This window comes from Bufo gargarizans, chromosome 5, assembly GCF_014858855.1.
Source record: "Bufo gargarizans isolate SCDJY-AF-19 chromosome 5, ASM1485885v1, whole genome shotgun sequence".
NCBI lineage: Eukaryota > Metazoa > Chordata > Amphibia > Anura > Bufonidae > Bufo > Bufo gargarizans.
The window spans coordinates 389,210,224-389,237,779 of NC_058084.1; the positions used below are offsets into that span (position 1 = coordinate 389,210,224).

Here is a 27,556-nt window from a genome sequence, read left to right on the forward strand (position 1 = left end):
CACATCCTCTCCTCAGGTCCATAACCCTTCCAGGGAACGATATACTGAAGAGATCTATGGAGAGCTCGAGAGTCAATTATCTTGGCGATCTGGAATTCCAAACTACCGTCCACCATGACAGGAGAGGGTGGCAAGAAAGACGGCTCCAAAGGTTCAACATATATCTTCAACAAAGATTTATGAAACACATTATGTATTTTCAGAACCTACGGAAGTTCAAGATGAAAAGCTACAGGATTAATAATGGCAGTTTATTATGGACCAATAAACCTTGAACCCAACTTCCAAGACGGTACCTTCAACTTAATGTTTCTTGTGGACAACCACACCAAAGCGCCCACTCTTAGGTCCGGACCCTTCATACGTTTCCTGTCAGCCACACGTTTATTCTTGTTGCCCATATTCATCAAGTTATTTACAATTTTCCACCATATAGATGATATTGATGACGAAAAACGTTCCTCCTCAGGAATACCAGAAGTATCTGAACCAGAAAATGTGCCAAACTGCGGATGAAACCCATATGCCCCAAACAACGGCGACTTACCAGTGGACTCCTGTATACGATTATTTATGGCAAACTCTGCCAAAGACAAAAACGAGGACCACTCCTCCTGGTTCTCAGAGACAAAACATCTTAATGGGGTTCTCCGGGAATTAAGAAAATGAAAATACGTAAATATTATTTTATTATAAATATATTCCCAAATACCTTTCATTAGTTATAATAGCTCATTTTGTCTACGGAGCAATGATTAGGAGAAACAAAATGGCCGCCGTCCTATTAGCACACACAAAACCTGTCCTAATCACACAGGAGAACAAGTTAACTTAACAACACTGAGGTAAAAAGCTTCCTCATCCTCCTCTCTTACTTGTCAGGGATTATGATCCTGAATACAGTTTAATATGATATTCAGCTGAATCTTTGTGGGAATGGAGTTCATGAGGAGACATGAAGTACAGAGAGGACGAACAGGACAGACAGTAGTAATGAAGATTTCATACAAGTGCTGCTGCTCATTAGCTACATCTGCTCATGAACTCAATTCCAATAGAGATTCAGCTAAAGATCTTATCTGTATTCAGATCATAATCCCAGACAAGCAGAGAGGGAGGATGAGGCAGGTCTTTATCTCAGTGTTGTGAAGTAACTTGTTCTGCTGTGTGATTAGGAAAGGTTTTGTGTGTACTAATAGGACAGCGGCCATATTGTTTCTCCTAATGATTTCTCCCCTGACAAAATGAGTTATTATAACTGTTAGGTATTTGGGAATATATTTATAATGAAGTAATATTTAAGTATTTTCATTTTCTTAATTCCCGGAGAACCCCTTTAAGTAAGTCTCCAGGCTCTGATTAGTGCCCTCTGTCCGTTCGTCCAGAATCTACGAGAGATGAGGTCAGCAGTAGATCTGCTCCCAGGGTGTCCCGTAAGAACTGTACAATGATTTTCTTCAAACACCTTGTGACGCAATTTCGATGGCACAAACAATTTCCCAGAGGGACAAGAATCCTGTGAGTTTTCCTGGGCCTCTAACACCTTCGCCTCTACGTCAGGGTATAGAGCAGATATCACCACCCCTTCCGACAGAATAGGACTCGGATTTTCAAATTCACCACCTCCAGGAAAACTAAGTGACAAGGCATCTGCCTTGACATTCTTAACCCCAGGACGATAAGTGACAGTGAAATTGAATCTGGTTAAAAACAAAGACCATCTGGCCTGCCTCGGGTTCAGTCGTTTAGCCGACTCCAGGTAAACCAGGTTTTTGTGATCTGTGAACACCGTGATCGGATGAATCGCCCCTTCCAACCGATGACGCCATTCCTCGAAAGCCAACTTAATAGCCAATAACTCTCTATTACCCACATTGTAATTTCTCTCTGCGGAAGAGAGTTTTTTTTAGAGAAAAAGGCACATGGACGCCATTTACCAGGTGACGGGTCCTGCGATAAAACTGCTCCTACTCCCAATGAAAGGTTGTGATAAAAGAGAAGCACTCCTTAACCGCAGAAAAGGCTCGCAACGCCGAATCAGATCACACTGTCAGTTAAGGGTTTCACCACTGTCGAATAGTTCTTAATGCATTTTCGGTAGTAATTGGTGAACCCCAATAACCACATAAGAGTCTTCAGATTTTCAGAACGATTCGAGTCCAATACAGCACAGACTTTCTCCGGATCCATTCGAAAACCCGAAGGCAACAACAGGTATCATAAAAATTGCACCTTGTGTACAGCAAAAACACACTTCTCTAATTTTGCATACAATTTATTATCCCTTAGGATCTGCAACACCTGTCTAACATGATCCTGATGTATCTCAACGTCTGGAGAATAAATAAGTATGTCATCCAAATACGCAGCTACAAACCTCCCTACAAGGTGATGAAAAAAAGTTATTCACAAAATGCTGGAAAACTGCAGGAGCATAGTCAACCTAAAACACAGGAGTTTCATGAAAGGCCAAAGCGTCCTTCAGCCTCCCTGATAACCCCTGACAAAACTGGCTACGGATCTTTCCACTCAGTATCCGAAGCCCACCTCCTAAACTAAGAGCAATAAATCTCAGCAGAATGATCTCCCTGACAAAAGCAAAGCCGCTTGGTTTTGGCCCGGGATGTCCCATCAGGGTCATCATAAATAAGACCCAAAGCTTCGAAAAATTCATCCACCGACCGGAGAGACTGTGATCCGGTCGGCAGAGAAAAAGCCCAATACTGCGCATCCCCCTTAAGCAATGAAATAACCACACAGACTTTCTGTTTCTCATCCCCAGATGAGTGTGGACACACCTTCTCATTCAAAGAGTTTTCTTTATTTTCATGACTATGAAAATTGTAGATTCACACAGAAGGTATCAAAACTATGAATTAACACATGTGGAATTATATACATAACAAAAAAGTGTGAAACAACTGAAAATATGTCATAGTCTAGGTTCTTCAAAGTAGCCAACTTTTGCTTTGATTACTGCTTTGCACACTCTTGGCATTCTCTTGATGAGCTTCAAGAGGTAGTCACCTGAAATGGTCTTCCAACAGTCTTGAAGGAGTTCCCAGAGATGCTTAGCGTTTGTTGGCCCTTTTGCCTTCACTCTGCGGTCCAGCTCACCCCCAAACCATCTCGATTGGGTTCAGGTCCGGTGACTGTGGAGGCCAGGTCATCTAGGGCAGCACCCCATCACTCTCCTTCATGGTCAAATAGACCTTACACAGACTGGAGGTGTGTTTGGGGTCATTGTCCTGTTGAAAAATAAATAATGGTCCAACTAAACGCAAACCGGATGGAATAGCATGCCGCTGCAAGATGCTGTGGTAGCCATGCTGGTTCAGTATGCCTTCAATTTTGAATAAATACCCAACAGTGTCACCAGCAAAGCACCCCCACACCATCACACCTCCTCCTCCATGCTTCACGGTGGGAACCAGGCACGTAGAGTCCATCCGTTCACCTTTTCTGCGTTGCACAAAGACATGGTGGTTGGAACCAAAGATCTCAAATTTGGACTCATCAGACCAAAGCACAGATTTCCACTTGTCTAATGTCCATTCCTTGTGTTCTTTAGCCCAAACAAGTCTCTTCTGCTTGTTGCCTGTCCTTAGCAGTGGTTTCCTAGCAGATAATCTACCATGAAGGCCTGATTCACACAGTCTCCTCTTAACAGTTGTTCTAGAGATGTGTCTGCTGCTTGAACTCTGTGTGGCATTGACCTGGTCTCTAATCTGAGCTGCTGTTAACCTGCGATTTCTGAGGCTGGTGACTCGGATGAACTTATCTTCCGCAGCAGAGGTGACTCTTGGTCTTCCTTTCCTGGGGCGGACCGCATGTGAGCCAGTTTCTTTGTAGTGCTTGATGGTTTTTGTGGCTGCACTTGGGGGCACTTTCAAAGTTTTCCCAATTGTTCGGACTGATTGACCTTCATTTCTTAAAGTAATGATGGCCACTCGTTTTTCTTTACTTAGCTGCTTTTTTCTTGCCATAGTACAAATTCTAACAGTCTATTCAGTAGGACTATCAGCTGTGTATCCACCTGACTTCTCCACAACGCAACTGATGGTCCCAACCCCATTTATAAGGCAAGAAATCCCACTTATTAAACCTGACAGGGCACACCTGTTGTAACGCACCTAGTTGATCAGTTAGGATCTCAAATGCGGAAGCAAGGGACATCCACTATTATCCCACCACCCTTGTGTTTGGCTGTGGGATTCGCGGTTACTCAGTATGTACCCCAGGCGTCACTCTCAGTCTTAGGCGGAGAGTTTGGGGTAACAAAATCATTTACCGCTATCCATCTAATTAGTTTTACTGATGGTAAGGAGGGACTCTCAGAATTACAGGAGTCACGAGTTAGTATAAGCTTGTGCAACGTTCAGAGTTAGCATCTAGTATGCAATAGCTTCAGAGGTAGTATATAGCATGTCCTCAGTTTAGTATATAGTATGCCATAGGTTCAAGGTTAGTATATAGCATGTCCTCAGTTTAGTATATAGTATGCCATAGGTTCAGAGTTTATATAGCATGTCCATAGTTTAGTATACACTATGCAGTAGGTTCAGAGTTAGTATAGCATGTCCACAGTTTGATATATACTATGCAGTAGGTTCAGAGTTTTTATAGCATGTCCACAGTTTGATATATACTATGCAGTAGGTTCAGAGTTAGTATAGCATGTCCACAGTTTGATATATACTATGCAGTAGGTTCAGAGTTAGTATAGCATGTCCACAGTTTGATATATACTATGCAGTAGGTTCAGAGTTTGTATAGCATGTCCACAGTTTGGTATATGCTATGCAGTAGGTTCACTCTGAGTTCCAGGACATTAATCAGAGCAGGTAACAGGCATATACTTGCGGTTAGTTGGTCCTGGCTAGAAAGCCAGTGGCAAGAAGGTAGACAGTCCTTCACGATGTAGTTAGGCATCCAGGTTTGGATATGTGGACAGAGTTTTCAGATACCATGGAGCTAGCAGGGTGCGCACTCCATTAGTGGAACACCCTGCTTAGCACCTGTCTTCAATTTAAGGGCTGAATGGTAAGTGGACGGAGTCACAGAAGGCCCGGCGGCCACTGCATTCCACGCTGGAGCGCAAGCCATCGTAACAACACAGGCGGTCGCTGCGTTCCACGCTGGAACTCAAGCCAGCGTATCATCGCAGACGGCCGGTGCGTTCCACGCTGGAGCGCAAGCCAGCGTATCGTCACAGGGAGCCGCTGCGGTCCAGGCTGTATTGTTACACCTGTGAAGTGAAAACCATTTCAGGTGACTACCTCTTGAAGCTCATCAAGAGAATGCCAAGAGTGTGCAAAGCAGTAATCAAAGCAAAATGTGGCTCCTTTGAAGAACCTAGAATATGACATATTTTCAGTTGTTTCACACTTTTTTGTTATGTATATAATTCCACATGTGCTAATTCATAGTTTTGATGCCTTCATGGTGAATCTACAATTTTCATAGTCATGAAAATAAAGAAAACTCTTTGAATGAGAAGGTGAGTCCAAACTTTTGGTCTGTACTGTAGTCTAAAATACAGTTTGCACACCTCCCTAAACAAAATAAAATTATCATGGCCCCCAGAGAATCTGTCGAGGAGGGCAACTTTAGGCTCCAGATAGGTCTGGTCTCCACCACCACTAGGACCAACAGCCTGTGGTCTCTGAATCTGTGGGATAGTCGTGCGGAGGTCGGCTACTTCTAAAGACGGCCCTTGCTGCCAGTGCAGCAATTGGATCCATGGCTGCACTCAAACAAACAAGAAAAAAATAAAATAATGGTTTTGACGGTTTATAATGTCACGTTCTAATGTGGGAGGGGAATCACACACTAAACATAGGAGGGAAAGGGGAAAGGAAATAAGGCCTGAAAACTAGACAAGGAAGATGGACACCTCCTAGTGAAAACCCTAACCAAAGCCCTAACTGACTACCAGTATGATTAGACCCCAAAGGTAGGTGAGTTCATACACAGGAATACCTAAAGTCCTATTTAACCCTAAAGGACCCTGGTACTAATGACAGGAATGCTCCTCCAAAAGGAAGGATGCATGTGAGTCTCCCATAGGCATAATACAAAAGGGAAAGGTAACACTTAACTTCCAAGAAGCTATGGCAGCACCAGGAACTCAGCCGAGATCCAAATGCAAGCTATCCACAGGTCCAATTGAAGCTATAAGCCGCACAGCATTGTGGGAGAAACAACTATAAATAGGGAAATTTAAATGACCATAATAGCAACACCTGGAAGTTAAGGGTGTGGCCAGTACCAAAAACAACACAGACGCCTATTGATCCACAAGGTAAACATGTCACATCAAACCGCGTGTTGCCAGTCTCACAGATCTCCTGCCACTCACTGTCGTGGGGACGTCCGTATGCCTCGGTACATCCTTGACAGTTGCTCAGTATTAAAAAAGTTGTCCAAGTGTGCATACTCATGGTGATTTTTAAAAAACATCATTGTGTTTTGTAATATATTTTGTTATACCAGAAATCATTATCGAGAAACTGGGCACTCTCAAGATATTAGAACCATACAGAAGTTTATTGATCTTAAAAACACCAATAAAATGGATATAACTCACGTGTTAGAATAACATAATTATACAAAAGTGAATAACTTACAATAAATGGATGAATGGTGGTCTGCAGGTAGGATAGCGTACCAGTGCTAAAACCTAGATGGCATATAAATAACTAAAACCACTAAGTAATTTGCATCGATTAATGATTGAATAAATAATCGCATAAATATTCGAATTGGAATAAATCGTATTGAATCTTCCCAGGGAATACAGTAGCTACAACTGTCCTTTAGCTCTCTCCCTTCTAACACAAATTGGTCCCAGAATAAAATACTGCCAACAATGTTCATACTGTCCTGAAACCAGTAAAATAGTGATTGGGGGCAACGTTGATTATTTCTTGTCCCACCCCAGCAAGGTGTAGCGGCGTCTCGCTATATATTCAAACCAGCGGCGTCCCACTGGGATATTTAGCATAAAAGTTCTAGTGAATATTCTGCTGGTAAAGTTCGAGAATAATTCGAATATAATCTTACCGTATGTCTTTCCTTACCGTTACAAAATCGCTCTGCTGATTCTTTCTTTGTGTTAGTAACCAGTTATTCGAGCGATAGTAGTATTCACCTCCCACGTTGGTAAATGTTTGACACGTGCAGTCCGATCGTTGCTGTAGACTGAGGTCTTTTAGAGATTCTTTCTCCTTTACCCTTTCCGCGGTGATGAAAAAATGTTGTGAGGATTCGGCAATGTCTTTCAATCTCCAGTATTTAGAGGTTCGGGGTCCTGTATAGGCTAGACGGGTTTCGGGGCATTTGATCGCCCCTTCCTCAGTAGGAAGGGGCGATCAAATGCCCCGAAACGCGTCTAGCCTATACAGGACCCCGAACCTCTAAATACTGGAGATTGAAAGACATTGCCGAATCCCCCCAACATTTTTTCATCACAGCGGAAAGGGTAAAGGAGAAAGTGCCCAGTTTCTCTATAACAATTTCTGGTATTAAGTTGAGTGGATAGGGTGAGTCCACTTTTACTGAGTGCACCTCATTTTGGCCAGCGTGGGATTCTGTGCGCCACATTCATATTGCTTAATATTTTGTTATACGTCATATATTTTTTTCCTGTAATTTTTCTACCGTTTTCATGTGTCTATTTAAGCCATGACCAAGGTGCAAGACGGATCGAAACACTAGTGCCTGCATGTGAAATTGCTGGAAATACCAATAATATAGGCTAAAATAAAGCCTGAGAATTTAAGTGCAGCAGTTCCTTGATTTGATATTGATGTCTTATCCCGAGGATCTGCCATCAACATCAAAATCCTGAACAAGCCTTTTAAGATCAAGCACATGAAGGCACGGTATTCTATATTCTCCCCCCAGCAAGCAGTGTTCTGCTATGCTATCTTTCTATATACCTGTAATGGGCAAATACAGTATCACAATACTTTCTAAGTAATACCCGTAGCCTAAAAACCAATGTTCAATCCAATCAAAATCTGAATCCAATCAAAATAAATATTTCTAAACATCTTAAATGAATTATGAGTTGTTTTCTTCAATATTACATTTTTAGCTGTTTTTGATATTTTGCAGCTCTTTGTATTTCCATGAATACATTAATAGGTTTTGCAGATTATCCTGAGAATTTAGAATATTTTGGAAATCCATGAAATAAAATTTATTTTCCATTAGTCATTCACTCTTTTACATTCGTACTTTATTATAGCAAAACATGCTCAGTGTCTTATATACCAAATAACTATATTGTTTTTTATCAGGCCCAGCTGTCAACTACCTCATGGGACCAAGATTTCTTGTCTATGTAAGCTGTGCACTTTCAATATGGGTAAGTTCAGAGTGCATTTTTTGTATAATCCACGGTGTAACCTAGGCAGAAAGCGAATGTCATAATCAGTTTTCATACCTCACAAGTAAAGGTCCGGATATCCAGATTTCTAGACCGCCTCAAACGCTCCCCACCCCACCGCTCTGGACTGAGTTCCAAGTGTGTTTCTGTCGTGGTTAGTTCCTGCATATATGAAAACTATTGTCATAATGCTTTTATGAAGAACTAATCAGCTGGAACCAGTCATATACAGTGGATATAAAAAGTCTACACACCCCTGTTAAAATGTCAGGTTTCTGTGATGTAAAAAAATGAGACAAAGATAAATCATTTCAGAACTTTTCCCACCTTTTAATGTGACCTATAAACTGTACAACGCAATTGAAAAGCAAACAAATATTTTAGGTGGAGGGAAGAGAAAATATAAAAATAAAATAATTTGGTGGAATAAGTGAGCACACCCTTAAACTAATACTTTGTTGAGGCACCTTTTGATTTTATTACAGCACTCAGTCTTTTTGGGTATGAGTCTATCAGCATGGCACATTTTGACTTGGCACTCTTATTTGCAAAAACACTCCAAATCTGTCAGATTGCGAGGGCATCTCCTGTGCACAGCCCTCTTCAGATCACCCCACAGATTTTCAATCGGATTCAGGTCTGGGCTCTGGCTGGGCAATTCCAAAACGTTCATCTTCTTCTGGTGAAGCCAGTCCTTTGTTGATTTGGATGTATGCTTTGGGTCGTTGTCATGCTGAAAGATGAAGTTCCCCTTCATATTCAGCTTTCTAGCAGAAGCCTGAAGGTTTTGTGCCAATATTGACTGGTATTTGGAACTGTTCATAATTCCCTCTAGCTTAACTAAGGCCCCAGTGCCAGCTGAAGAAAAACAGTCCCTTGGCATGATGCTGCCACTACCATGCTTCACTGTGGGTACGGTGTTCTTTTGGTGATGTGCAGTGTTGTTTTTGGGCCAAACATATCTTTTGGAATTATGGCCTCAAAGTTCAACCTTGGTTTCATCAGACCATAACACCTTTTACCACATTCTTTTGGGAGACTTAATTTGTGTTTTTGCTAAATGTAGCCTGGCTTGGATGTTTTTCTTCATAAGAAAGGGCTTTCGTCTTGCCACTCTACCCCATAGCCCAGACATATGAAGAATACGGGAGATTGTTGTCACATGTACCACACAGCCACTACTTGCCAGATATTCCTGCAGCTCCTTTAATGTTGCTGTAGACCTCTTGGTAGCCTCCCAGACCAGTTTTTTCTCGTCTTTTCATCAATTTTGAAGGGACGTCCAGTTCTTGGTAATGTCACTGTTGTGCCATATTTTCTCCACTTGATGATGACTGTCTTCACTGTGTTCCATGGTATATCTAATGCCATGGAAATTCTTTTGTACCCTTCTCCTGACTGATACCTTTTAACAATGAGATCCCTCTGATGCTTTGGAAGCTCTCTGTGGACCATGGATTTTGCTGCATCCCCAGTTATAAGAGGGTGTGCACACTTATGCAACCACATTATTATTATTTTTTCTGTTTTCTTCCCTCCACCTAAAAGATTTCAGTTTGTTTTTCAATTGAGTTCTGAAATGATTTATCTTTGTATATTTTTTTTACATCACAGAAACCTGACATTTTAACAGGGGTGTGTAGACTTTTTATATCCACTGTATATTTATGGATAGCTTGACAGTTGCTTTAACTATTAAAGGAGTTCTGTCATCAGACATATCACAATACAACCATCCCACCTGAGACATGTGCGCTTGACAGTTGAACATCATGGTCTTGGTCCCATCTTTCTAGGTGCCTGTATTCTTGAGAAAATTGATGTTTTATAATATGCAAATTTGCAGTTGCTCTGAGAGGCTCCGCTCACTGCCCTTCATGCAGCACCCCCACCACTGGCTGACAGGGCAGGCAGTGAAGACATACTCATGGCTGACATCGAAGTCTTGCGGGAGCTCATTCAGCACGAGAGCTGTACAAGGAGAGAGGCGCTCTGGTAGCAGCAATATGCACTGGCACCACCCTTGTTGCTCCTAGGTGTTCATTTGCATATAGTAAAACATCTAATTTTTCAAGAATGCAAGAACCTACCATGGTCTAGAGCTCCGTGGTTACAATACGGAAGCATGTCCTATTTTAGTCCGTGTTTATGGATCCATCCCGCTCATTATTGTCTATGGGTCCGTAATAAAACGCGGTCAGATCATGGATCGCACCTGTGTTTCACAGATCATTGCTAGGAGATGCTCTTGAAATTAATTTTCAAAGGAGCAGTGTCCATGGAATACGGATGACACACGGAGGGCAAAAAACACATGGACCGAACACAAATTCTTCACGGACATATTCACGGATGAACCAAGGACCATCTTGTCTCAAGAGTCTCAAGAATGTGCTGAATTTATTAAAGGGCTTGACCAGTTTCCTTTATTGATGGCCTATCCCCAGGATTGGTCATCAATATCAGATCGGCAGGGGTCAGGCACCCGACACTTCCGCGTGCAATGTCATCAGCGAGCAGGAGTAATTGGAGCTCCTCCGTCCCATTCACGTCAATGTGAAGGAGCAGACCGAGTGTTTCTGCCATATATTCTTGTGAATTTGTTGTGTTCTGTGTCCGCCCTTCCTGCCAAGCTCTGCCCTTTTTTTGAAGTGATGAGAAAATTCTCAAATGATAGCGCAAATTGGCTTATGATATATATTTTTATGCCATAAAAATTAAGTAAATTCTTTGATAAATCTGCCTCTATATGTATTATTACTGAATGTGTCCTCATTCTTCTTTTCAGGGGGACCGCATGTGGCATTTTGCCATTTCTGTATTCCTCATTGAACTCTATGGGCACAACCTGCTGCTAACAGCTGTTTTTGGCTTAGTGGTAGCCGGTTCTGTACTGGTGTTCGGAGCCATCATTGGTGACTGGATTGACAGAAAACCCAGAAATAAAGGTGTGATTTATGCTTTTTATTTGATTCCTTATATGAATTTTACATACAAGCAATGAACGCACCCCCAATATGGTCATCGACACTCTGACTACTACGAGAGCTACGAACACCTGTAGCATTCTTTGCACATTTGCATTAATATAAATTGGAAACATTTCAATTACAAAACTGCACGGTGGCTCAGTGGTTAGCACTGGGGTCCTAGGTTCTCATCTATCCAAGGAAAACATTCTTGGATTCATGTCCCCACCTATCCCTTGGTTGAACTTGAGGGACCTATGTCTTTTTTATACCGTATTAACTATGTAACATCTGTATGGAGTTTGTATGTTCTTCCCGTGTTTGCCTGGGTTTCCTCCCACACTCCACAGACATACCGTGCTGATGGGGACCTTAGATGTGAGCCCCATTGGGGACAGCTTGATGCTAATGTCTGTAAAGCGCTGCGGAATATGTCAGCGCTATATAAGTGCGTAAGATAACAGGTACAAAGCTGTGACAGTAAGTTATGATTTTAAGTCGTCCAGCGCCACCTTCAGGCACATTGCTTATGTGTCAAGGGGAATAATCTACAAAATGTGGAGATTCTGGCCTGGGGACATTTTTTATGGTTTAGAAATAGTAATAATATTTTGAAAGGGGAATGACAGTTTAATAGAATTTTTTTTATTTATTCTTTGCATTGCCATAGTCTAACCCCCATAACTTATATTTATAACATACTTATAACATATATGTACGTGTATGGAGCTGTGTGAGGGCACATTTATTTGTGGGGTGATTTGTAGTTTTTATTGATACCATTTTGAAGTGTTATGACTTTTTGATCACTTCTTATTCAAATTTTGAACATTAAATATTTTTTTTTTTCGTTAAAGCGCTCACGGGAAAAATATGTTTATATTTTAATAATTCAAGCATTATTTTTTTATTATTATTGTTTATTTTTATCATGGGAAAATTCAAATTTTAATTCTTTTTAATAATTCTTTATTTTTTTCTAAACCTTTTAGACCTTAGGGGTCTTGAACATGCAATCTTTAGATTGCATTTCTTATATTCTACTGTGATTTTACATGGTAGATTATGATTAATTCAGTCTTCAGCTCTAATACCATTGGTTTCTTCAGAGAGACCCAGGGTATTAGAAATAACGGCATCCCCAATCGCCACATGGGGAAACCTTTCTGTAACCCGCCTGAGATGCCATGGTCACAGTTGGGGTTAAATGTTTGTGATTGGCATTAACGTCGATCACAGATATTATCCCTGGGTGTCTTCTGTGTGAAATAGCAGGCACCCAGCGGCTATGGTGCCTGCTCTGCCCCCAGAGCAGGCACCATTTTTAAAGATCCGACATCTGGCATACATATACAGTGGATGTTGGGAAGGAGTTAACAACAGGAACCACTCATACACTTTATCATTTTAAGAAATCAATGAATTTGTCCTCAGCAAAACTGTGCATAGAACCATGTGCAAGTGTAAATGGGAATAAAAGAAACATGTAAACAATGCAGCTGCTATATTCTGCCATAAAAAGTTTGTCGGGGAATAATTTTCACAGGTGCTGCCATGAAATATTCATAATTACCTGCTATCCACAGCTCCGGTCCTGCTCGCTGGCTCCCGTGTGTCTACCGTAATTAATTTACTCCCTCTCCGGAATGGGAATGACCATCTGCTTCACAGCAGCCAATAAATGGATTCAGTGGTGACGTGTCTACAAGAAACACATCTCCGCTGAAGCCAGTTATTAGCTGCAGAGGAGCAGATGATCATGCCTGTGCTGGGGACAAGTTAGACAAGCAACGGACTGATAGATGGACACATGGGAGCTAGCATGCAGGACCAGAGCAGAGGGAGTGGGTAAATATGATTCTTTACATAGCAGAGGCAGGCTGTGGGTACTTTCGAAAAGTTACTTATTCCCAAACAACCCCTTTAATGCTGTCTTCTGAGATGGCTGCAAGCATGACCAGTAGTGAGCTTTCTCCTCTGGTCTTCACCACTGAGCATGTGCAGCACAGATTCAGGCATTGTAACTAAGGGACTTGGAGCAGCATGAAGATACCTAGTATAAGGGATAGGAGAGGTGAGAACTGATTCTCTATCACCACTAGAACCCCCTTCTTATTACTGTTTATAGTATAAGGACAGGAGAGGTGAGAACTGATTTTCTATCACCACTAGAACCCCCTGCTTATCACTGGTTATAGTATAAGGACAGGAGAGGTGAGAACTGATTGTCTATCACCACTAGAACACTCTGCTTATCACTGTTTATAGTATTAGGACAGGAGAGGTGAGAACTGATTGTCTATCACCACTAGAACCCCCTGCTTATCAGTGTGTCTACTATAATAAGAAATGGCCAAAAGAAGAGAAAGGCGCCCACAGGGTGAGTGTGTAGGAGCAAAACAGTGTCCTCCAAATAAAGGTGGGTAAATTATGCTTACCTGTTTCGGTTGCACCGGATAGGGTGCAACCGCAATGAAGGCAAACTGGGGAAACAGCAAGTTTCTGGTTGGTTCCGCCGAGTGTGTCCGAGACAACACCTTAGGCGGGGGCCAAGCCGCCGTTCAGGTGAACACAGGAACTAGTATTGGGGCTCCTCTGGACTTTAGCGGTCTAATGAGTGTGTGGACACGAGGCGCATATCACAACCAGATGTTTAGTACAATCAGATTTATTGTAGGACAACGCGTTTCGGGGTTCAAAGGACCCCTTTTTCAAGTCTAAAGCGCTGCAGCAGGAGAATAAGCTGGACCACACCACACCGCCAATCGTATGCGCCACGTGCAGGGACCAGGCGGCAGCGCTCCAGCTTATTCTCCTGCTGCAGCGCTTCAGACTTGAAAAAGGGGTCCTTTGAACCCGAAACGCGTTGTCCTACAATAAATCTGATTGTACTAAACATCTGGTTGTGATATGCGCCTCGTGTCCACAAGCTTACTAGATCGCTAAAGTCCAGAGGAGCCCCAATACTAGTTTATACTATAATGACAGGAAAGGTGAGGACTGATTATATATCTACTTTCTCAAATGAACAATTTGCAATGGTTAAAAGCTACTTGTAAAAATAACTGGTCCTCCCTGTAAGTGTATCAGTGTTGGAGCTCATGCTAGATGTAACCTATAAAGCAACATGACACATCTCTAAAATAAGCTGTACCTCTAATATAATTTCAGCAGGATACTATTTTCTCTTCTGACTATGAAGGTGCACTTGTAAATCCTCTTAGTGCAAGTTTTATGTTAATGACACCTTTTTGCTTTCTCAGTTGCTCATGCATCACTATTCATTCAGAATTCGTCTGTCACCGCTTGCTGTATAGTCCTGATGTTGGTATTCTCCTATAAAAATGAAATAGAACAAATATGGCATGGCTGGCTTACAGTAAGTCTGGATGGTGTGTGATTTTCCAGCCTTAATTTACAGTCTAGGGATACCTGCACACAATGCAGATTAGGTTAGTTTCTTTTCTACACTGAGTTTCATGCAGAAAAACCGCAGCATAATACAGTACCATTAATGAGATCTGCCAAATCTCATGTATATTTTGGGCATTTTTTATGTGTGGAAATTGACTTGCCGTGTAGATTTTAAGGTCTGCAGCATGTCAACTGTTTCTGCGATTATGCACCTTATACCGTATATAGTGATTTTCCACATAGACTTCAATTGGGGTGTAAAAAAAATATGGAAAATCCAAAGCAAATAAAAATGAACAGAAAACACACCAAAACTGTGATAAATAGTGTGGATTTATGTGTGTGTTTTTACATGGTTTTGGTGCGGATTTCATGCAGATTTTCTGCATACAAATATGCAACATGTGCAGGTAGCCTAGAGGGATTTTCAAGATTAGAAAATTACAGCGGCTTTCTTAGTACCACACCTGTCCATAGGTTGGGTCTGCGGCTAAGGGCTCATTCACACGAACGTTTGTATTTTGCGGTCCACAAAACAAGGATGAGGTCAGTGTGACGTCCGTATTGCATCAGTTTTTTTTTTTTTTTTTTGCAGAGCCATTGTAACAATGCCTATCCTTGTGCACAAAATGGATAAGGATAGGACATGTTCTATCTTTTTTTACGGAACGGCCTTGTGGAAATATGGAGAAACGGAATGCACACAGATTCATTCCTGCTTTTTTGTGGACCATGAAAAAAACGGTACGGACACGGAAAATAAAAATACATTTGTGTGCATGCGGGACTATTTATCCCATCAATGAAACTGACGCAATCTGATCATAAGTGATGCTAAAAAAAAGGTGGATCTGTTATTTTAAGTGCAAACTGATGCTAACTGCGCATGTTCAAAATAAAGGATTTTTTTTCAGTTTTTCTGACAGACCAGAAGAACGGAAAGCTAAATGGTAATGTGAACCTGGCCTTAGCTCCAGTGTAGTAAATGGAGCTGAGATGCAGTACCACACACAACCTGTGCATACCTTCCAACCTACCTGGATCTGGCGGCCGTGCCGCAGTCCTGGGACGGTTGTGGCTTGTCCAAATTTCTACTGTATCTGTGTCCTGAGTTGGAAGAATGCCTATGGACAAATGTGGCACTGTTTTTAGAAAAGGGCAGCCAGGATATTCCCTTTAATTTCTGTGAATGTCTACCTTTAAAGTATGTGTCTTTAGGTTCGACATCATTTTTTATATATCCATATAAAAGTTGAAGCCCAGTTTTTGCGATACAGAGCGCTCTACACTCATAGAATTAAAGAATAGAGGAGGAAGTGCTAGGAGTAGCTCAATGCATTCATTTTTTACTTCAATTTATAAATTGTATTTATTGATTCTTGATCAATGACTGCAGGATTAAATCCTATGATTTTTTTAAAGGCTCCCCGCTGTGTCAAATAATAAAATGAAGCCAATACTTACCAATCACTCTCTGCTCCTGTTCCATTGCTTCCTGGTCTCCTGCCAGTTTTTCCTCCTGATCCCCATTGATACAAAGGAAATGATTGCTCATCAGATCACTGACCCCAGTTTTGGTTATTTCCAGAGTGTTGATAATAACTAGGAAGAAGAGAGAATAAAAAATAAATGGTCGCATACCCCTTTATTGCCATGGCTAGGCTGACACCTTTGCTTTGCAGAAAACTCATAGCATTACTCAGTGGCGTATCTAGAAATGACTGGGCCCCACAGCAAATTTTTTAATGCCCCCCCAGAAACTTATTTGCACCCCCTCTTTCCATGCAACCCCAATTCCCGTCACTATTCAAGATCGCTCTCTCAGGCCTGGCAGCTGCTCCGTCCGTTTCCTACACATACAGGGAGTGCAGAATTATTAGGCAAGTTGTATTTTTGAGGATTAATTTTATTATTGAACAACAACCATGTTCTCAATGAACCCAAAAAACTCATTAATATCAAAGCTGAATATTTTTGGAAGTAGTTTTTAGTTTGTTTTTAGTTTTAGCTATTTTAGGGGGATATCTGTGTGTGCAGGTGACTATTACTGTACATAATTATTAGGCAACTTAACAAAAAACAAATATATACCCATTTCAATTATTTATTTTTACCAGTGAAACCAATATAACATCTCAACATTCACAAATATACATTTCTGACATTCAAAAACAAAACAAAAACAAATCAGTGACCAATATAGCCACCTTTCTTTGCAAGGACACTCAAAAGCCTGCCATCCATGGATTCTGTCAGTGTTTTGATCTGTTCACCATCAACATTGCGTGCAGCAGCAACCACAGCCTCCCAGACACTGTTCAGAGAGGTGTACTGTTTTCCCTCCTTGTAAATCTCACATTTGATGATGGACCACAGGTTCTCAATGGGGTTCAGATCAGGTGAACAAGGAGGCCATGTCATTAGATTTTCTTCTTTTATACCCTTTCTTGCCAGCCACGTTGTGGAGTACTTGGACGCGTGTGATGGAGCATTGTCCTGCATGAAAATCATGTTTTTCTTACCTTGCAGACTTCTTCCTGTACCACTGCTTGAAGAAGGTGTCTTCCAGAAACTGGCAGTAGGACTGGGAGTTGAGCTTGACTCCATCCTCAACCCAAAAAGGCCCCACAAGCTCATCTTTGATGATACCAGCCCAAACCAGAACTCCACCTCCACCTTGCTGGCGTCTGAGTCGGACTGGAGCTCTCTGCCCTTTACCAATCCAGCCATCTGGCCCATCAAGACTCACTCTCATTTCATCAGTCCATAAAACCTTAGAAAAATCAGTCTTGAGATATTTCTTGGCCCAGTCTTGACGTTTCAGCTTGTGTGTCTTGTTCAGTGGTGGTCGTCTTTCAGCCTTTCTTACCTTGGCCATGTCTCTGAGTATTGCACACCTTGTGCTTTTGGGCACTCCAGTGATGTTGCAGCTCTAAAATATGGCCAAACTGGTGGCAAGTGGCATCTTGGCAGCTGCACGCTTGACTTTTCTCAGTTCATGGGCAGTTATTTTGCGCCTTGGTTTTTCCACACGCTTCTTGCGACCCTGTTGACTATTTTGAATGAAACGCTTGATTGTTCGATGATCACGCTTCAGAAGCTTTGCAATTTTAAGAGTGCTGCATCCCTCTGCAAGATATCTCACTATTTTTGACTTTTCTGAGCCTGTCAAGTCCTTCTTTTGACCCATTTTGCCAAAGGAAAGGAAGTTGCCTAATAATTATGCACACCTGATATAGGGTGTTGATGTCATTAGACCACACCCCTTCTCATTACAGAGATGCACATCACCTAATATGCTTAATTGGTAGTAGGCTTTCGAGCCTATACAGCTTGGAGTAAGACAACATGCATAAAGAGGATGATGTGGTCAAAATACTCATTTGCCTAATAATTCTGCACGTAGTGTATATACTTTGTCATTTCACTGTATATACGGTTACTGTATATAATGTCATTGTACAATACTGTTGAGGGGCCCTGACAATGAAATCCTTTAGTCCTCCTCCTGGGTGGGCCCCTTCTGAGGTCGGCCCCAAAGCAGCTGCTTCCTCTGCTACCCCTATAGCTACGCCCCTGGCATTACTTTGCTTCAGTGTTTCCCTGTGGGAATGGGTTTTGATGACTAAAAGGGAATGTGTTATCAGAAAATGGTCTATTGTTTAAATCACATTTTTATTTTAAATATATTTTGAAAGAATTTTTGGCAAGGTTTTGTTTTTCAAATTCCCGTGTCATTATCTATATTTTAAAAAATGGTATATAATCCTGCAATTTTCACACTGGCCACTAGATCTAATAATAGGTCATGATTTCCTATTCTGTACAGGTAAATTTTCATTAGCCATTATGATTAACACCACAAGCAGAATTACAACACAAGCAGAATTACAATGACAAGTAACACCTCTGTACAGATAAGACTACGTTCAAACAGTTGTCAAAGAAATCCAGAGTCCTCCTTCCAGAGTCCTCCTTATCCGATGTACCTGGATAGTGTTGTGTGCCCGCTGGACCCCATTGACTATGATAGGATGTGGCGGGGATCCAGCTGTTCCCCAGTATATCACCTGGGGTTCAGCCAGCCAAAAATTGCTGCATGCAGTGGTTTTTGTCTGGTCGAATCCTGGCATATATACTAGGGAGTGGCCGTATCCCCGCCACATCCTATCATAGTCAATGGGGTCCAGCAGGCATGCAGCACTATCTGGCTATGCTGAATCAAAAGAACCCTGGAAGGCTGTCCTCTGCCGGATTCCTTTGATGCATGTGTGAATCTAGCCTAAGACAGAATCCATTCACAATAGGCAATATCACAGCTTATCTGCTCCCTCCTGACCTTTGTACAGGTCACAGAGCATGCCTGGAAAGCTCTCCTGTATAAGTCAATAGGGTCCCTCCTGTCCATTGTGTCTATGGCTCATGTAGCTTCTCTCAAAGTGCAGGAAGTCTTGACAAGAGTGTGCAAAGCAGTAATCAAAGCAAAAGGTGGCTACTTTGAAGAACCTAGAATATGACATATTTTCAGTTGTTTCACACTTTTTTGTTATGTATATAATTCCACATGTGTTAATTCATAGTGTTGATGCCTTCAGTGTGATTCTACAATTTTCATAGTCATGAAAATAAAGAAAACTCTTTGAATGAGAAGGTGTGTCCAAACTTTTGGTCTGTACTGTAGATACTGACATGGAAAAATGTAAAATAAATCACGAAAAATTATAACCCTCCCCCCCCCCCAAAAAAAACATGCCTAACATAAAACCATGATCTAAACTAGAGGTGAGTGAATTTTAAAAAAATTTGATTCGTCCGGTTCGCGATAAAAACGGCTATTTCCGGGCTGCATAGAGCCTTTATATGGGTGTAGAACACTGAGCCTTGCAGTAACACGCATAGGGAGTCTGCTGGGGTAGTGAAATAATACTGTGAGTCCGTATGACATACAGATAACAGGTGTCACTATTAGAATCACTGCACACTTCACTTATTTGGGCAGTCACAGGGCCAAAGTATTAACTCAGCCTTACAGGTCCATGTTAGCACCAAGAAGAAGCGCACTCCTTTTAAACTGTCGCCAGCTGATTCCACATAGATGTCTACAGAACCTGTTTTATTAAACGCCTATAGAATTAGAGCCCCCCGACAGAGTCCTTCCTCTGATCCGTCAGTAACCCACAAAAAAACTGATCCTCTCTGTGGAGAATACGCCTTCACTCAGTCAGCATTTGCTCAATAATCCATGAGTATTCGTAATGCCAAAAAAAACAGAGGTGGATCTAAAACAGAGATGACACGTGAAGGTAATATTTGCATGTCTTCTGTGTTTTGTACCCACTGCTGCTTTTAGCTACCAAATCATAAGCCAATTCTGATGCGACCATACAGGCCTTACAGCTGCTACACAGAGGATCCGTTGTGCGTCTCATTTTTCCATTCTTCTGACCGATCAGAAGAAAGTTCTAATAAATGGTGATTTCAAGAAGGCCAAACAAGGACAATAATGACCCCGTCATAGAGTGGGGAGGTTGGTAACAGCATGAGAAGTCTACAGAGTGGCCCTATGACATAGTGGTAAGGTGGAAGCAGCATGAGAAGACCACCAAGTGGCACAATGACAGAGTCTGGAGGTGGCGGCAGCATCAGGAGGCCACAGAGTGGCACAATGACAAAGTGTGGAGGTGACAGCAGCAGTATGATTAGGCCACAAAGTGGCACAGTGACATAGTGTGGAGATGGCAGCAACAGCAGCAGCATGATACCACAGAGTGGCATGGTGACATAGTGTGGACATGGCTGCATCAGGAGGCCACAGAGTGGCAAGGTGACATAGTGTGGAGATGGCAGCAACAGCAGCATGATACCACAGAGTGGCAAGGTGACATAGTGTGGACATAGCAGCATCAGGAGGTCACAAAGTGACACAGTGACATTGTGTGGAGATGGCAGCATCAGGAGGCCACAGAGTGGCATGGTGACATAGTGTGGACATGGCAGAAACAGCAGCATGATACCACAGAGTGGCACGGTGACATAGTGTGGAGATGGATGATCTAATCTGATGCATCAGGCATTGGTGGGTGGAAATCCTGGCTGATCCACGCCTGATTCATCTTGACAGAAGTAAGTCTCTACACATTTTGGGTGGACAGGCGAGTTCTTCTTGGGGTAAATATGGCCCCCACCGCACTAAACACCCGCTCTGATGCCACTCTTCTGGCCGGGCAGGACAGCTTTTCCAGGGCAAACTCGGCCAGTTGCGACCACAAATCCAGTTTGGCTGTCCAGTACTCCGGCGGATCTTCAATGACGGCGTGCAGGGTGCTGTCAAGGTATGCCACCACCTGCTGCTTCAGGTCCTGCTCCAGGTCTACCTGCTGCTGCTGGTGAAGAAAGCTGTTCATCAGCGACTCTAGACTCAGGCTGCTGGTGCTGCTGTCACTTGCGACGAAGTTGAAGATCCAGTCAACCAATTATGAACCACTGGGTTGCTGGTCAAGACACGACCGCTTGCTGACATGTGGACCTGAGGCCTCAGGAAGAAACCCCTGCTGCCACACCCCCTTACTCTGCTGCGACCTGTGCCTGCGCCAGAATGATTTACCCCTGTGCAGGGCCTGCCACTTCTCTGTCTGACATACTTTTAGCTGAACTAAATAAATTAAAAGCAAATTAAAACACCCCTAAAAGCGCCAAATATATTAAAAAAATTTTTTTGAAATTGTCAACGAAACGATTTCAGCGTAAATAACAGCAAAAGTGAACTGCATATATATTTCTCGTATTCGAATAAAATAGGCCGCTAAACAATTTCTAAGTAAATAACAGAAAAAGTGAACTGCGAATATTTTTCTCTTTTTCTCTAGAAATATGACAATAAACGCTTTTAACGCAAATGACACCAAATGTGAACTGTGTCTATTTTTCTCGTATTGTAGTGAAATATGACAAGAAACGCTTTTAGCGCAAATAACAGCAAATATGAACTTAGTCTATGGATATGCTATAAATCTCCAGATAGGACAGCCTCCCGAAACAAGACGGAGTTCAAAGGTAGACATTCACTTTAATTAGCACGTGGCTTTCTGGTTGCCAGAACAAATCCAACCAAACCTTGGATTTTAAGATTTCATAAGACAGCAAAATATAAGGGTGCAGAAAGGACCGATTTCTCAAATCTTTAGCGTTGGCTACTTCATTGTGTGTGGTGCTGTGATTTAGGGGTCCTGTGTGAGCAATGCAATTTAAACATTTCTGTAATCCTACTGTTAATTTTCTCTTCACAGATATTCTGCTATGGAGTGGTTATTATTTTAGCAGATCTGGCAAATCTTGCAAGCACTGCGCTAACCATAACCATTCAGAAAGATTGGATCGTAGTTATTACAGGAGATAACAGAAGCCAACTGGCTGGTGAGACTTGTATTATACAGCATTCAAGAATTCAGTGTTTCTTCATGACTGTAACATTGAGGGGGAAAAAATTCCGCCTTCTCTACCGTGTACACCGTAGTTTTATGTTTTTATGGTGCTGCTGCAAAAAAGCCTCTTAATAAAGCTGCAGCAAAAAGCACATATAGGTGTTCATTAAGGGGTTAAAGAGGTTTTTCAGAACGTAAAGGGGTTCTCCAGGAATGGTTTGAAATGGCCGCCAGCAATCTGATTGCCTCCACTTGCAGAGCTGCCTAGAGGGATGGGTCAGGATCTCACTACGCATTATTCTCTGGCTCTTACACATACTAGATATTAGTGAGTTTTCCTGTCAGTCTGCTCAGACATGATGGCATGATGTAGGCAGGATCACATCATGGTAATTATTATCTACTATTGTAGAGCAGTGTAGTGAGGCCACGTCCCTTACCCCTCTAGACAGCTCTGCAAGTGGTGGCAACCAGTCCTCCTCACATTCTAGGACTGGATGCTGACGGCCATTTTAAATAATTCCCAGAGATTCCCTTTAAACATTGATGGTCTATCCTCAGTATAGTACCTCAATGTTTGGTCGGAGGGGTCAAATCTCTGGGACCGCTGTTGATCAATACAATGATAAGATTGTGGCCCTCCTGGTAGAGCTGCATCCCCTTCCTTGTTTGCCCAGGCACATTGGCTCATCTGTATAGATAACTGTGCCTGCTATTGCAGCTCTTCCCATTACTTGTAGCACCAGGCACAACCACCAGAATGGACAAGTCATTAGGTCTGTGAAAATGATGCAAGCAACATGGCAAGACTGCCGTTATTGTGCAGATTGTTGGAGGACCCAGAGGTTAGAAGCCCACTGTCCTTACGATAGGCCAAGGATGGCCAACCTGTGGCTCTCCAGCTGTTAAAAAACTACAATTCCCACCATGCCCTGCTGTAGGCTGATAGCTGTAGTTGTAGTTTTGCAACAGCTGGAGAGCCACAGGTTGGCCATCCCGGCGATAGGCTATCATCAAGTCTTAGCAAACCCCTTTAATTGTGATACGCTATGGAAGATACATGTTACTGGCTGATCAGAAAGTGAGGGCCACTATGCATCAACTTTACCGTGTCATAGGAGAAGAAGAATGAAAATTACAGGAGTTCTGGATCCATCATATGAGGCACGGACAGCGCTCAATGGCCCAAACTGAGTATATATTGATGCTGCATAAACCATCACACAGTAGCAACACAAATGTTAAATAGCAGTGTTCAGATCCATTGTAAGGGCTCATGCACACGCAAATCGCAGATCCGCAAAATACGGACACGTCAGTGTTGCATGCATCTGCATTTTTTACAGACACAAGGGGGGAGATTAATCAAAACTGGTGTACAGGCAAACTGGCTCAGTTGCCCATGGCAACCAATCAGATTCCACTTTTCATTTTCAAAAGGAGCGTTTACTTACCATGTAATAACTCTGCAATTCCACTTTGTCCACTGAGAACTGTCAAACTGTCAATAAAAAAAGATTTGTTATAAAAAAATAAAAAATGAAACGTGGACTCTAATTGGTGGCTATGGGCAACAAATTTAGTTTTCCTGTACACCAGTTTTGATAAATCTCCCCCATTGACTTGGGCTTGCATTTTTGGGTTCTTCAGAAAATGCGGATGCAACACGGACGGAATCCGTATTTTGTGGATCCACGATTTGCAGACCACCAAAATACATACGGTTATGCGCATAAGCCCTAAATGGTATAGGATAGAAACGGTTGTAGTTTAAAACCACTGGAGAGCCACCCGTCTGCTGTCCCCCGCACTACAGTGACAACTGGAGAAAACTCGTGTGCGGAGCATCGATGTCCTCTAAATGTCCTGGGAAAGAATGTCACATTTATTACTAAATCACTGAAACAGCATTATTCATTTGTTCTTGCTTTTGTTACGTTCGCTTTGATGCATCGGCCATGCTGCAGGACGTATGAATGTGGATGATTTTGTTTCCTTTGAGCTTTTTTAATTAGTATAGCCTTAGATGTGAGTTTTCTTGGTCTTTTAGTAATTGCCATTTAATAGTTCTTTGTACAGACACCAAGTATATGAAAAATAATTCACTGCATACAAAGCTTTAATAACCGCATAATGCATGGCAGTGGAAAGTTTCTATTAATGATCATGCAGTTGCAAGAAAAAAGTAAGTGAACCCTTTGGAATTGCCAGAATTTTTACTTTTTTTTATATATTCATAAATTGTGGTCTGAAGACTTATTTCCTGATTTTATCCCTATTGGATTGTCCAAAAACATTTGGTTTCCTCAACATTTTGTAAATCTTCTTTGCAGATACAGGAAATGTTTGGTGGAGGTGATTGCTGCTAACATTTATAGTGTCATGGCTTCACTTATTTTTCCCCCCTGTACTGTGGATATTTACGTATGTATGTATCTGTATTATCACTACCTTCTGACATTAGAACATATACAATATACAATGTACTGCTGCCAGAACAATCACTTGGATATTTTTGGCCACCTGCGCTTTTTGCCATTTTCTGTGACATTTCTGGGTGTATTTTTGCCCACTAGGGTTTTCTTCATGGCACTTTTCTCCTATAGAGAAGGTGATCTGAAAATCCTTGGAAAACTGGCAAAAGCTACAGCAGGCTGTGTTTTTTAAAAGAATCCATAAAGACTAAAAACGCCACCTATTTAACAAAAACACCAGTACAAAAAAGTGCTTATACGTCATTTCATATTTCCCATGGATCTTCAGCGACCATCTGGCGGAACCCGCAGAAAAAGTATAATGGAAAGGATTGCACCTCTTCTGTGTTTTTACCCACTGGTTTTGACTTACAAAGGCCTCATGCACACGACCGTTATTAGTGTCCGCATCCGAGCCACTGTTTTTGCGGCTCGGATGCGGACCCATTCACTTCAATGGGGCCGCAAAAGATGCGAACAGCACTCTGTGTGAATTGGCATTTCTACAATGGGCTGCCCGTTCCGTAAATTGCAGAAGACACACAGGTGGCTTCTGTTTTTTGCGGATCCGCGGTTTGCGGACCCCAAAAAAACGGAACGGTCGTGTGCATGAGGCCAAATACTGATGAAAAATACTGACCAAATACTGACCATGTGAAAGTAGCCTTAGGCTCCAGTCACACGTCCGTGGTGTGTTGTGTACCCGCAAATTGCGGATCCGCAACACACCCGCCCGGCACCCCTATAGAAATTGCCTATTTTTGTCCACAGCTGCGGACAAGAATAGGACATGTTCTATCTTTTGCGGAGCTGTGGACCCGAAGATTGGGTGTGCTGTCTGCAAAATTGCGGAACGGATGCGGACCCATTTGCAGACGTGTGAATAGACCCTTACTGTTTTATGTGTGATTGACACAAAACCTCTTCTCTTCTTGAAGCTACATTTACACAACAATATGTAATTTTGTGGGCTGCAATACGCCGATCCGCAAAATATGGATGACATACGTGTGATGCCCATGTTGCATCAGGTGCCACAGGTGCCCTCCTGAATTCAACTGCATTGCCGTCCTGAGGACGATGGTACAGTTTCATACTTTGGCGTGGGTGGCAGTATTTTGTGCTGCACTGTAGCATCTGGTTCTGCTGGGGCAGTATATTGTTCTACACTGTGGTATATAGTTCTGCTGGGGTAGTATATTGTGCTGCACTGTGGTATCTGGTTCTGCTGGGCAGTACATTGTTCTACACTGTGGTACATAGTTCTGCTGGGCAGTACATTGTTCTACACTGTGGTATCTGGTTCTGCTGGGCAGTACATTGTTCTACACTGTGGTACATAGTTCTGCTGGGCAGTACATTGTTCTACACTGTGGTATCTGGTTCTGCTGGGCAGTACATTGTTCTACACTGTGGTATATAGTTCTGCTGGGGTAGTATATTGTGCTGCACTGTGGTATCTGGTTCTGCTGGGCAGTACATTGTTCTACACTGTGGTATATAGTTCTGCTGGGGCAGTATATTGTGCTGCACTGTGGTATCTGGTTCTGCTGGGCAGTACATTGTTCTACACTGTGGTATATAGTTCTGCTGGGCAGTACATTGTGCTGCACTGTGGTATCTGGTTCTGCTGGGCAGTACATTGTTCTACACTGTGGTATATAGTTCTGCTGGGCAGTACATTGTTCTACACTGTGGTATATAGTTCTGCTGGGCAGTACATTGTTCTACACTGTGGTATCTGGTTCTGCTGGGCAGTACATTGTTCTACACTGTGGTACATAGTTCTGCTGGGGCAGTATATTGTGCTGCACTGTGGTATCTGGTTCTGCTGGGCAGTACATTGTTCTACACTGTGGTATATAGTTCTGCTGGGGCAGTATATTGTGTTGCACTGTGGTATATGGTTCTGCTGGGGCAGTATATTGTGCTGCACTGTGGTATTTGGTTCTGCTGGGTAGGTATTTTGTTCTGCACTACAGTATTCCTGGCCACACCCACTTCAGGTAGCCCCGCCTTCTATCCGTTTTGACCCACCAACAACATAGGGCCACTTTTAGTTTTTTTCCAGGGCCACTTTAAGTTCCCAGTCTGACCCTCACCATTGCAAAAAATCCAGCATGATCACTTGTGACTTTTTTTTCCCCATAATAAAACATTGAAGTTGGAATGTGGTCAGCGTGGTCAGTGCCATGTTGCGGTGGAACCCCAACCTTACAATGGTAACTATATGTAAATAATTTCATAATTTTTTATTTATGATCTCTCTCTGAATTCTAGGGATGAATGCGACTGTGAGAAGGATGGATCAAGTAATTAATATCTTTGCCCCATTATCTGTGGGTCAGGTCATGACTTGGGCCTCCAATGTGGTTGGCTGCGGTTTCATTCTTGGTTGGAATCTGGTTTCGCTGCTCGTGGAATTTATTTTCCTCTCCAGAGTTTATAAAATGGTTCCTCAGCTGGCTGTAAAACCACAGCAATCCATCGGAGGGCATTACATCGAGCGCCAGCTGGAGCTTATAAATGTGCAAGGTGCGATATGTTATTGAAACAAGGTTTAACACAGTTTTATAATAACTTGTATGACATAAAAAAAAGGGTGGAGAATTATCAATACTAGTGTAAAGGAAAATGGCTTAGTTGCCCATAGCAACCAATCAGATTCCACCTTTCATTCTTCAGAGCGCGGTGGAATCTGATTGGTTGCATTGGAAGGATTTGCTCTAGTATATCTCTGACATAAGGCTGTGACATATACCATATATACAACTGTAGAGTCATAGAATGGCACACATCGGCCATAAAGAAAACCTATACCATGTGGTGTCCACAGGGGCGCACCACAAATTAGGCGGGGTGAGGTGAGGCAAAACCCCGGAG

General features: G+C 42.3%; 1 protein-coding gene across 1 annotated transcript in view; it reads left to right on the top strand.

The window, feature by feature from the left end:
- The window catches only part of LOC122939470 (solute carrier family 40 member 1-like), a 57,154-nt gene that overhangs the window by 19,344 nt on the left and 10,254 nt on the right, over nucleotides 1–27,556 (top strand). The window contains exons 2-6 of the mRNA XM_044295542.1: nucleotides 8,307–8,374; nucleotides 11,184–11,343; nucleotides 14,628–14,743; nucleotides 22,065–22,191; nucleotides 26,954–27,208. Coding sequence (XP_044151477.1) covers nucleotides 8,307–8,374; nucleotides 11,184–11,343; nucleotides 14,628–14,743; nucleotides 22,065–22,191; nucleotides 26,954–27,208 — 726 coding nt within the window. The remainder of the gene's footprint in view (nucleotides 1–8,306; nucleotides 8,375–11,183; nucleotides 11,344–14,627; nucleotides 14,744–22,064; nucleotides 22,192–26,953; nucleotides 27,209–27,556) is intronic.